At 40.2% G+C, this 11581-nt stretch overlaps 1 protein-coding gene across 1 annotated transcript in view; it reads left to right on the top strand.

The window, feature by feature from the left end:
• The first annotated feature begins 964 nt into the window (after positions 1-964).
• Positions 965-11581, top strand: part of igf1rb (insulin-like growth factor 1b receptor) — a 54327-nt gene continuing 43710 nt past the window's right edge. The window contains exons 1-2 of the mRNA XM_056375240.1: positions 965-1863; positions 8793-9359. Coding sequence (XP_056231215.1) covers positions 1773-1863; positions 8793-9359 — 658 coding nt within the window. The 5' untranslated portion in view covers positions 965-1772. The remainder of the gene's footprint in view (positions 1864-8792; positions 9360-11581) is intronic.

Genomic DNA, 11581 nt, shown 5'->3' with positions numbered 1-11581 from the left:
GTTAAATGTTTATTATGGAAAAATTCCCATACATACGCGTCTATATGTGATTTTATTGTAAGTCAGTTGAAATATAATAGGAATTCTACCTACATTAAGAACAATTAAACAACCGCATATCATATTATAACTATGGTCACATATTGTTTATGTCTAGTTAACAGTAAGACAGACATAACATAGACATTTGGTTTCATTAATATGGGCATTAACATATGAGATGCGAGTGGTATTTGTACATCAATGAATGACAAGCCTATAACACACTAAACTAAAGATACCTCTGTGCTTGCATAGATTGATTAAGAGTTTAATTACAGGTGGTGCAGACAGGCACGATCTTAGCATAGGAAGCCCTCCGCTGAGTATTTGTGAAAAGCAAAACAACCCTGATCCTGGATCAGTATCCCGGATTTCCATCACACCGCGTCGTAAACGGAGTCGCTACGGCGGTGACCAGAGAGGAGAAGTAAGCACGAGGTCTCACTCTGACTGCATTTCTGATCTATCGGACAATGTGCACTTCCATGAACAGGGCGGCAAATGAATGATTTCGTCAATTTGGAGAGTGTTTATTTATGTGCTTCTATTTGATGAGTGACGGTCCACCTTATAATTGCTTCTGGTGTTTCTACTGTGAGTGTTGGAGGAAATATGGCGTAGTAATATTGTTCTCTATTGCAAATAATAATGATAGAGCGATGAGATATGGAGTCCTGATGCAAATATTATTTACGGTTTGTTCGGACCAAGACACTGTAAACATACACAGATAAAACTGGACTTCTTGTGATGAGTACCAGAACGGTAACTATGGTAACTGCTCTCCAATGGTGGCTAAACTGCAGTAGGAGCGACGCCCACTTTCACAGACTGGAAGGCGGGGCAGAAGTTCGAGTGATTCATCTTTAGAAACAGAGACGATCTCTGCGCACGGCGCCGTGTTTACAGCGAACACGGCAGACTGCAGACTGACCGAAAGAGACTGTGTATGTACCTGTACATTAATCTGTCTAGCTATACGACCTGTTCAGCTATCTATCGACGGAGGGCATTAGACAACCAAAGGACTTGACTGACTCAGAGCAACAAGGTCAAATACTCAATTTTCCGTTGATTTGAAGGTGAATTACAGCTACCACAACAACGCGGTGCGTGTGTGCATGATGAGCGGCTGAGGAGGAGGAGGAGGAGGAGAAGGAGGCTGCGGTCTGAAACCAGATTTTATCCTGGATATTTCGAAACAAACGTCGTCGTTCACACAGGGCGGCAGTGTATCAATTTGATATGTTATTATATTCCCCAGACCGCCTCTTTCCATCCCGATTTTAAGGGGGTCTGACCCGTTTTCTGCCTCCTGAGGATCCTCCAGCAGCGGGACGTTGAACGTTTTTTCCTCCAGATATGGAGTGTGAAGATGCGGATTGCAGAGGAATCCCCACCGCTGGTTTAGCCGCATTGGTTTCATTATACACATCAATGCGGTGTTGTTTTCGGCAGTAATAAAAAGAACTATGAATACACATTTTCTTGCCAGCGAAATAAATCGGTGATTTTGGAGCACGACTGGACTCCCATTAGCAAACGTGAGAGCTATCCTGCTAGCCTGTTTGTAGTAACGTTAGCTATTAGCTCATTTAGCCGGCTAACAGCTAAAAGGTGCTGGCTGAAGATTTAAAAAGCGTTTTAAGAATTTTGACCACGTTGTGCCGACGTTTTTTCCCCGTCAACATATTTATTTACATGGTTTGGGAGGATTTACTCATCCAGGAATGAGGTCTCGAACGGAAAGGAACCGCTTGACCTTGTTTTGGGGTCTGATGCTGGGTCTGTCGTCCTGCCTCCGGCCCGCCACCGCAGAGAGTAAGTAATGCTACTCCCCACTACTACACACGGGGAAACATTGTTTTTTTTTTTCATGCGCCATGCTCCAGCACTCTTCACATACGTTAAATAAAGTTACGATGAAAACACCTTGTCTTACAGCATACATTGTATTATATATCTAATATGGAAATAGAGACATCAGTGTTTTCTTAGTAATTTACACATCACTTTTGTGCATTTATGGCGAAAATATTCAGAAAGATTAGTATATTGGAAATGGACAAGAATAAATCTTGTATGTCACGGTGTGGTTATGAGGTTATAGGAGGAGAAGATTTGAATTTACATTAAGCATCTCACAATATAGTACTATATATGTATGGAGAAAATAGAATTTCGTTTATTGGGTAAAATCATTTAATATTTTATTGTTTAAGTTGTGCAAATAAGTGTAGGTAATTTGGTTTTGGTGAATGCTGTGTCTACTAGCAAAGTCTAGTTGTAATGTTGTAATTTGTTTTTTTCAAACACACCACAAAATAAGTCAGTTTAAGTGTGTTGGTAAATAACTTTACCATGACTCAGCCAGTGGAGAAAGTCAGTCAAGCTGTAGAGTATATACACCACACTGTCAGCTCTGAGTCATAATGTGGTGAATCATAATCAACAAGAAATGGAAGGTATCTGTAAAAAAAAAAAAAATGATTTGAGAAATAAAAAAAGTGGGTAATTGAGTTTATTCAGGCTTGTCCTTCCTCTGCTGCAAAAATGTGATAAATTATTTTCAGATTGAAAAGTTCTGCAAAATGTGGGCAAGCATAAGTCTGTTGTCCCTTGACCTGTTTGTACCAAGAACCTTGGCAAAGTCAGCTGTTTATACACTAGATAAAAAATGACAACAAATAATAAATAAGCTAACGCAGGCAGGGAAACTACATATATTTTTTCATTGATGTGTTTCAGAACTTGTTAGAGGAGGATGGGGAAGCCCAGTGTTAATGCATGGCTTTAGAGTCCTGCCCAGTCCATCTGGGATCTGAGAGGGGCAGCATACAGTAAGAAGTTAAGGGTTTAGACTCAGGTCTGTGCTATGGAAGAACTTGGTCTCTTATATGGCCTCATATTTCATTAGCTTACTGAGGTTTTCTGATGAGATAATGTAGACCTGACCTAACCTGACTGGAGAAACACAACTTTTGCGTGTAGGTGTTTTTTTTTTTTTTTTTTTTTTTTTTTTTTTTTACAAAAGGCTGTCCATTTTAATATCACTCCCAGAAGATTTACTGAAACTACATCAACGAACACTGTTTGTTCTATGACTATGCTTTTTCCTGAGTACACTTGTCATTTATTCTCCTTTGCTGAACAAACCTGGAGATACCTTGACCTTGGAAATATTTTCATGAATACCAGACTGCTGCAGTTGCGTTGAGCAGGCACAGCAACATCCTCCCATCAGGCAAAAAATAGCAAAAACATATAGAATGTAGTCCAATGATAATTCACTGAAGTAAACTATACTGCTTTGAACTCACAGCTTCTGTTAGCTTGAAAACCTTAAAATGTAACGAATTTAAAGCTTCTATATTTATGTCTTCACAACTGAAATTTTTCCATGTTTCCAGATATACTGTAAACCAGGCTTCCCGATTCATCCCATTCATCATGACATGTTGGGGAGGGGTGGGTCAGGGGGTTGAACCAGGGTCTGGGTTTTAAAATAGACCAAGCCAAAGTACATTCACAAGCAAAACAGACTAAGTTCTGTTGATTGGAAAGAGTGAGGAGCTTGTGAACTGTGTGTTATGGGGTTTACTGTTAGCCCCAGTGGTTACAGGACAAACCTGGGAAAAGCAGAGAGGTGCTCCCATCAAAATCCTACATTTATTCTCACTCCTATGTGGAGCTGTCTAAAGGTTCCTTGTGTGGCTAAACTCTGAGCATTCCTGCTGGTTTACTGTATCAGTTGGGACTAAAGGGCAGCTGGCAGATCTTGGTTAAGGTCCTGCTGCTGCAGACACAGCTTTTCAGATGAACAAGTTTTGTCTGTCAAGAATGATCTTTTGCTAATGCTTCTTGGTGCATTTCTTCTCACCTTGCCTTTCATGTGGAAAAGAATTTATGTATACGTTCCCCCTCGGGCAGTTTGTCACTAACAGGATGTAAATGAGGAGTAAACACAGTTGCTGCAGTCTAGTGGCAGTGAATGAAACACCAACTTAGAGGGCGTATTGCTTCCTATTTCTTGTTGTATTGGGCTTCTATTGGATTTCCTCTGATTGGCTGTGGAGAGTTTCCCTGCTGCAGCCAGCTGGGAAAAAGGTTATCAAACGTAAATATGTGATTGGGAGCTTCATCAAAGCTGCAGAGATAGGCTTGTGTACTCAGCTGTTTTAAAATGTGTCATTGTGGGAGGAAAGGGAGGGGGAGTTATTAAGCTGCTACACCTGCTATCGGTATTTTCATATAGCTGATGCAGAAGATGCAAAATTTGATCAGAAACTTTTGTTTAGGATTCTCACGAGCATGGTCAGGAGCAGTTCCCATGAAATATGGCCATACTGGCATTGCAGTGAGGCCACAGAGGGTGAAGCGTCGAGACTGTTGTGATGTAACACCACTAGGCCGTATGTCTTTGTACAGGCCCGGGTGTTGGGATTGAATTAACAGGTATGCAGCTTGCTGAGGGCCGCTGACAGTGTGCACTGACAAGTAGATTACAGAGAAAGACATAACTGCCATACCAGTGCACTGCCTGCCTTAAATCACACCAGCAGCTTTCATGTCCTGTCGAGAGAAGATTTAAACACTCTTAACATGTCTAATCATTTAAAAATGTAGCTGTGAACTCTTTTCAATGTGAGAAGCAAATTATACCCAGTTAACATTTCAACACATTTTAGCTGGACACTGGTACACTACAAGCAACTAGCCACAGCTCCTGTATGCTGTGAAACTTATGTCACAAGCAGGGGGAAAAGACGTCAACTTTGGGAAAGTTTTTACATTGGAAATACTGGTTGTCTGTAGAGTTTTGGGGGAAAATATAGGGGAAATATAGGGCTGTTTAAAATTTGTTTTAGCCAGTTTACTAACTTAGTTTTGACAAATGGTCCCAACTTTCATTTGTGGTTATGATGTATCACTATCTGCCCTTTTTTCTTAGTGTCTGGTGATGCTTTTAGTAGGTATTTCTACATGTTCTTGAAAATACTCAATGACTGTACCAGTTGGAGAAGTGTGAAGTGGCATAGGATTGGATAATATGTGTAATATAGTGTAGGGATGCCCCTTTTTCTTTCCTCTTTTTACTATGTAATACCCCTGCTGGGTTTAATTTTCCAGGTCACATTAGGTCTGAAATGTAAAATACAATGTAAGGAGCTTTTCCATGTGAGAATTTACATCCACTTGAGATTAACAGTGTATGAACTGTCTATATTTTTATTGCTGTCTTCCCTGGTGATGACACGTCTGGCCTGCCCTGTAGTCGCCTACACTTGTTGCTTCATGCTCTGTATGCAGTTTTAAAACCAAGATGTAAAATAAGATTTATTGTCCTAAAGATCAAAGACAACGAATGACAGTGCTTCCCTTTCTCTGAGCTGCATTTAGGTCTGCTGTGACACCAGGAATATTTAATACCCCTTTCACACAGTAGATGCTGGTTTTGACTTGACTATGTTGGAGTGAACTTCAGCCACAGCTGAGCTTAGTTTTAAGGCATCTCTCCTGGAGTCATGGTAGAGAGTTGGTCACCTGTACAGAAACATGTGATTTTTAGTCATTTTCTTTCATTGCCCAAAAGGGAAAGGACAAAGTTTCTGAAAGTTTGTAGTGACCAATCAATCCTTAAGAGATTCTACTCTCACATGTGTTTTAATTTGATTTATCACTTGCCTGCAGCTTGTATTTGGGTTAGTGTCATGCAATCATAGTAGCTTTTCTGTCTGTGCGTGCATGACTCCAGTGCGGCTGTCCAGTGGATATGTTTACAGCCATTGAGCTGCATGACTAAAAGATCCTGATTACTTAGCTATCATGTTCATGAACACTGGTCATTCTTATTTGAGGGTAAAAAAAAGTATAGCTTTATGGACCATTTTTGACCAGAACAAAACTCATAATTATTTTAAAAATTTTCCTGATCCTGCAGTAAAGGATTTCATTGTTAAAGCTAAAATCTGAGAATATAAAGCGGTGATATTTATGTGAAGTTGATAAGTTACTTTCCCAGGTTTGTGATGTGTCATGTTGCGCTAGGCTGTCAAGTTGTGACGGGCAATTTTCATTGCCAGCAGAAAGGTTCATGGTGTTCTTTGGGAAATGAAACTGGGTTCTACCTCAGTGTGTAATTAGTTAGAAAATGGTGAGGAACTTGAAAACAAAACAAATTTGATACAGATACACTACTGCTTTTTACCTACTTTTAAAATTATACAGTCACTTGTACAACACATGGATATGTGTTGTACAAGTGACTGCTGGATGTGCTGCTGGAATATGTATAGCCAGCAGCACAGTGCTCTAACTCCAAGTTTTACTCATAGGGCAATCCCTTAATAAAAACTGACATTTATACTCATTAAACCTGCTATGCCAGCCTCCATGTTTAATTGTAAAATGTTGTAATGAAGAAAACAATGTATTGTTTGCTGAGAATGCATTATCTTTCCTAAACCTCTTGGCGTCATATTCATACAGTAAAACTTTACAGACCAGCATTAAAGTGGTAGTGTGACAACCTGTTAGCTGGTTGGTGTGAGTTTTCCATGACTCACTGCCCTGCAGCCTTTGAAGTGTAAATCCTCCTCACAGTGATGTGCGATAATGGCCTCCATGTTTCTGTGGGTGCTGCTGGGGCTTCAGGCTAAGTATTGTTTAGAGCACAGCACACAGGTGGGAGCAAAAGCTGGAAAGGCAAACACTACACCTATCAACACCGATCATCACCATCATGCCTTACCAAACTTTTCCTGATGTGGGTTAGGATTATTCAAAGGCCACACAGAATCCAGAGCAGGGTCCTTTTTTCCATGCTTTTCTTTTGTAGTTGTTTTGGTTTAGTGCATTTCTCTGTCGAAATAGAATCACACTTTACTGACTGTCTCGGTAAATATCAAAGCACCACTAAAGAAGTTAAAAACAAAACAAATGTGAACAAATCTATTTTACAACAAACATAAAAGAGCATAAATACATGTTTTTACAATTTGTTCACATCAAAGGGCAACCCTTCTTTGATGTCTGTTCTTTGATCAAAAGCCCAGACATTTCACTTCTGCAGTATATTCAATTCACTAGATCACAATGTATACAAAGACTGCTACAGGTTAAGACTTTCCCTGTTGGGGGCGCTACAATTCACGCTCAACTGTTGTTTTTTATGCATGTCAGCAGCGTAGCTCTGGGGATGGCAGGGTCAGTGTCTGTTGGTTGGTCCACATCACTGGTCCAGATTGAAATATCGAAAACAACTATTATATAAATTGCCATGGCATTCATAAGGGTTTATGTTTAGAGCATGCATTCTATTCACTTTGGTCATTCCCTGACTTTTCTACTAGCACCTACATTACATTGACGAGTGGTTTTGAGTGAAAATTCTCAACAACTTTTGGATGGATTGTCATGAAATTAAGTTCAGACATTCATGGATGAATTGTAATAACTGGTGATTTCTTAACTTTTCAACAAACTCTTATCATAAGATCAGTCAAGTTGTACTAAAAACCTGTAAAACTAATCACATTTCTGCCAGTCTCAGCTGTGCTTTGGGTTTAGTGCCAATTAGCATGCTAAAATAAGATAGTGAATGTAAAACATTGTAAACATTATAAACATGTTAGCATTGTTGTTTTGTGTGATGCTTTCTGCTAAATGCTAATATTATGCTAACATTAGCATTTAGCACAAAGCATCACTGTGCCTCACAGAGCTCCCACCGTGGCTGCAGACTCTTGTTTCATGAAGAATGATCTTGCCATAGCACTTGTGAAACTCCCCCATGATTCTTTTTGCCCTTTGTTTAACAAGCTGTTTTATCACAAATACTGTATTTAATCATCTGACAGTGTGTACATGTTTTATGGATGATACCTTTTCTAGCGGAACAGTTTACAGGCCTTTAATGTCATTGTATTCTGAAAGCTTCATAAAAGCAGATGTGAAACAAAAAATTTGGGGTCATTTTAGGTAAACACAAAAGCAACAATAACCTGAAAGCAGAACAATCCAAACTTTATTGCACTGTTAACCTAAGCTTGAATTTACTTTGTCACACCATGTTAAGTTGGCATTGAAAATGAGAACAGCAAGGCAAACATGTTCTGTCAACAACAGCACAGCTCAAGTGTACTGTCAATATTAAAAAGTGTATTGGATAAACATCTCTTTGTAAATATCACTATTTCAGGAATGGAGAACATCATTTTGTATATTCTTTCATTTAACAGCTATTTATTGCAAAGAGTGAGTCAGTAAATTATGAAATATCCAGATCATTTTTAAGAATGTTCTCATGTAATTGTTTTTCTGCATAGCTTAAAAAAACAAGCAGGGCTATTTTATTTATCCTGTTATGATGATGAAAGTGTTATGATTACTGTGGAGAGCATGCAATAAAAAGACAGCAAAGAAATAAAACAGAATAAAGTACTTAATTACTTAACTACTTAATATGAGGCACCTGAGCTAAATGTCAAGTGTCATAACAAGGGGCAATGTGATATTTCACTTTTTGCTTTTGAATAAATTTGCAAAAAATTCTAAAATTCTTTTTTAGCTTTGTTATTATGGGCCATTGAGTGTATATTGATGATGGAGGAAAAGATTTTTTAAAAATTTTTAGCATAAGGCTATTGCATAACAAAATGTATGAACCCTCTCTGAATGTATTGTATGTTACTGTTGAATATAAGGCTTCACACAGTCATCTCACTCTCTCCTTCTGTTTCGCCCTGCAGTCTGCGGTCCCAGCATCGACATTGGCAACGACATAAGTGAATTCAGGCGTTTAGAGAACTGCACAGTGGTGGAGGGCTACTTACAGATCCTCCTCATCGGTGACAAAAACAACAATAACGTCAACCAGGAAGTCTTCCGCTCCCTCAGCTTTCCCAAGTTAACCATGATCACTGACTACCTGCTGCTATTCCGGGTGTCCGGCCTGGACAGTCTGAGCACGCTCTTTCCCAACCTCGCCGTCATCCGCGGACGAAACCTCTTCTACAACTATGCCCTGGTAATCTTTGAGATGACCAGCCTGAAGGACATCGGCCTGTACAACCTGAGGAACATCACACGCGGCTCCATCCGAATTGAGAAGAACCCTGAGCTCTGCTACCTAGACTCCATAGACTGGTCCCTCATCATGGATGCGGAGTTCAACAACTACATTGCAGGGAACAAGCAGTCCAAGGAGTGCAGCGATGTTTGTCCAGGCATCATGGAGAACAACCCTCAGTGCAGAAAGACCATGTTCAACAACAACTACAACTACCGCTGCTGGAATTCCAATCACTGTCAGAGAGGTAAGCAGACTGTCACACATGAAATCTCATCAGGGATTTGAGTGCAAATGAGCTGTGCAGACAGTCTAACCGTTGGCCTGATTTGTATAGATATGAATTTGGGAGTGTAATGAATGACCCAGTGCCCATAGTTAAGGCCTGCAACCTGTCACTTTAGTTGTTTTGTTTGAACTGCAAGGAAGCTGGTTGTAATGCATGATTGACTTGCCTGACTTGCAGATCCTTGCTGTAATATATCTCGGATGTTTATCCAAGTTAAGAACACAGAGAAGGAGATAAACAGGTGTCAGTTCAGACTGCAATTTTGCCTCAGCCCATGTTGTTGCTATGCAAGATTTTCAGCAACTACTGCTGTCAAATGTCAACATCTTCTTACTTAAGGATGGTTACCTGTGCACTGCACATACACAGTGCACTGCGAGAGAGAGAGAGAGGCCGTATGTCACACATCTGGGTGTCTTGTGATAGTTATTTTGTGCCATCCAGATGCATCAGATGGTGTTTTCACCTGCCTAAACAAACTGATTTTTAATGCAGTAAATGCTTCAAAGTTTAATTAAACCACTCCAAGCACAATGACTGTGATAGTCTCCCTTTAATTTTGTGTTCAGACTGCAGTGTTTTAGATGACTTGTTTTGCTGGTGCATTTCAGACAATGTGTTTTGGCTGACTTCGTGTGTGTGTCTGGCTGAATTGTTTCCCTGGTGACTGGCGCCTTGCTGCAGACTCAGCATGTTGATGTTTTCAGTCTTGTGACATGAAACTGTCGCTGGACTGGCCTGGATTGCATGCATGTACACACACGCGTGGTCGACATCATCAAAACACACTTGAAGCGCAGATAGGGATACAGGCAGGCACACACATAAACAGGCAAATTACAGACATGCAAATATGTCTGACATACACACATACGCCTGGCCTGCTTTGTGGGTTGTTGGAGTGGCAGAGTGTGGGCACGCTGGAAAAGAAATCTGGAGGTGGAATATGCTGGAGGAAGACATGTTGGATGGATGTAGGTGTTGGAGGATGATCCAGGGGGTGTCAAGTAGAGGAGCAGAACTCTGTGCTATTTATCATTTCTCTCGTCAACAGGAAATCTCTAGAGTCCACAATAAGATGTAGACCCTTCCTCTTTATTTGTGTTTGTGCAAACATACATTTAAAATTCTGGTAATTTATTTGACCATTGGTGACGTCTTTCAGCATCAATCAAATGAGCTGTAATTCATATATCATCAACGTTACAACCAACTAGAGCTTGGAGTGAAAGTTTATCTAAGGTTTATATTGTGTGAGACTAGGGATTGTTTGAGATTTTGGTTAATGTTGTAGCTTGAAGGTCATTACATCCTGGACTTTTAAAAAAAAAAAAAAAAAAAAAAATTTATAAAGTAATCTGACGGGTGATAAAGATATTGACGTTAACATTTTGTCTATATGTACCAGTTGCACAAGCAGCCAGTGGAAAGGAGGTCAAGTGTAACAGTGTTGTATAGACACAGTGCTGTTTCTCCTGGTAAGAGGCCATCTTTCTGTCTCCAGTCTAGACTACAACATGTTGTTTTTCAGAGGGTGGGGGGTGGTGAAGGATAGGAAATAGATTGAACATTATTTTTAAATAGGCAATAACTAATGCTAAATACCTTGGGTGGTAGTGCTTCTATTACCAGCGCTACTGCCACAGCTGCTGCTGCTTACTATTGCCTCAACTACTAAAGCCCCTTCTTCGACATCGGGCTTTTGTCAGCAATGTGAAAGGGTACAATCAGCATTCAATTCAGCACCCGGGTCAAATGACAGTAGTCACGGGTATTTATGGGCTGTGGCTCCAATCGGCAGATTTTTAAAATGCACAATCATGGACCGAAGTGCCTCACATGGAGGCTACAACACTTGTAAGAGCACCAATACATGAAACGTGACGGATCCATTTTGCCACTCAGCACAGGAGCTAACAGTTCCCTCTTTCTCCCCGGTGCATGTATGTGCATGTGATGACATTGCTCCCTGCTGTCAGGTTTACCTAATTTTGGTTTGAAAGGGCTATAAGCCATCTGCTGCTGCTGCAACAACTACTACTACTACCACTTACCCACTTTAGATTTCAGTATTATTTGGGTTTTTTCCGATACTGGTGCAACAATGATAGTTTTAAAATGGTACCAGTGGCTCAATGGTCCCTGAGCTGATACGATAGCAGAGAATGTCTTTTATTATT

The sequence above is a fragment of the Seriola aureovittata genome, chromosome 1, assembly GCF_021018895.1.
Source record: "Seriola aureovittata isolate HTS-2021-v1 ecotype China chromosome 1, ASM2101889v1, whole genome shotgun sequence".
In the NCBI taxonomy this organism is placed as follows: Eukaryota; Metazoa; Chordata; class Actinopteri; order Carangiformes; family Carangidae; genus Seriola; species Seriola aureovittata.
Note: the sequence above shows the minus strand (reverse complement) of the source record. Positions and strands in the feature narration are given on the sequence as shown.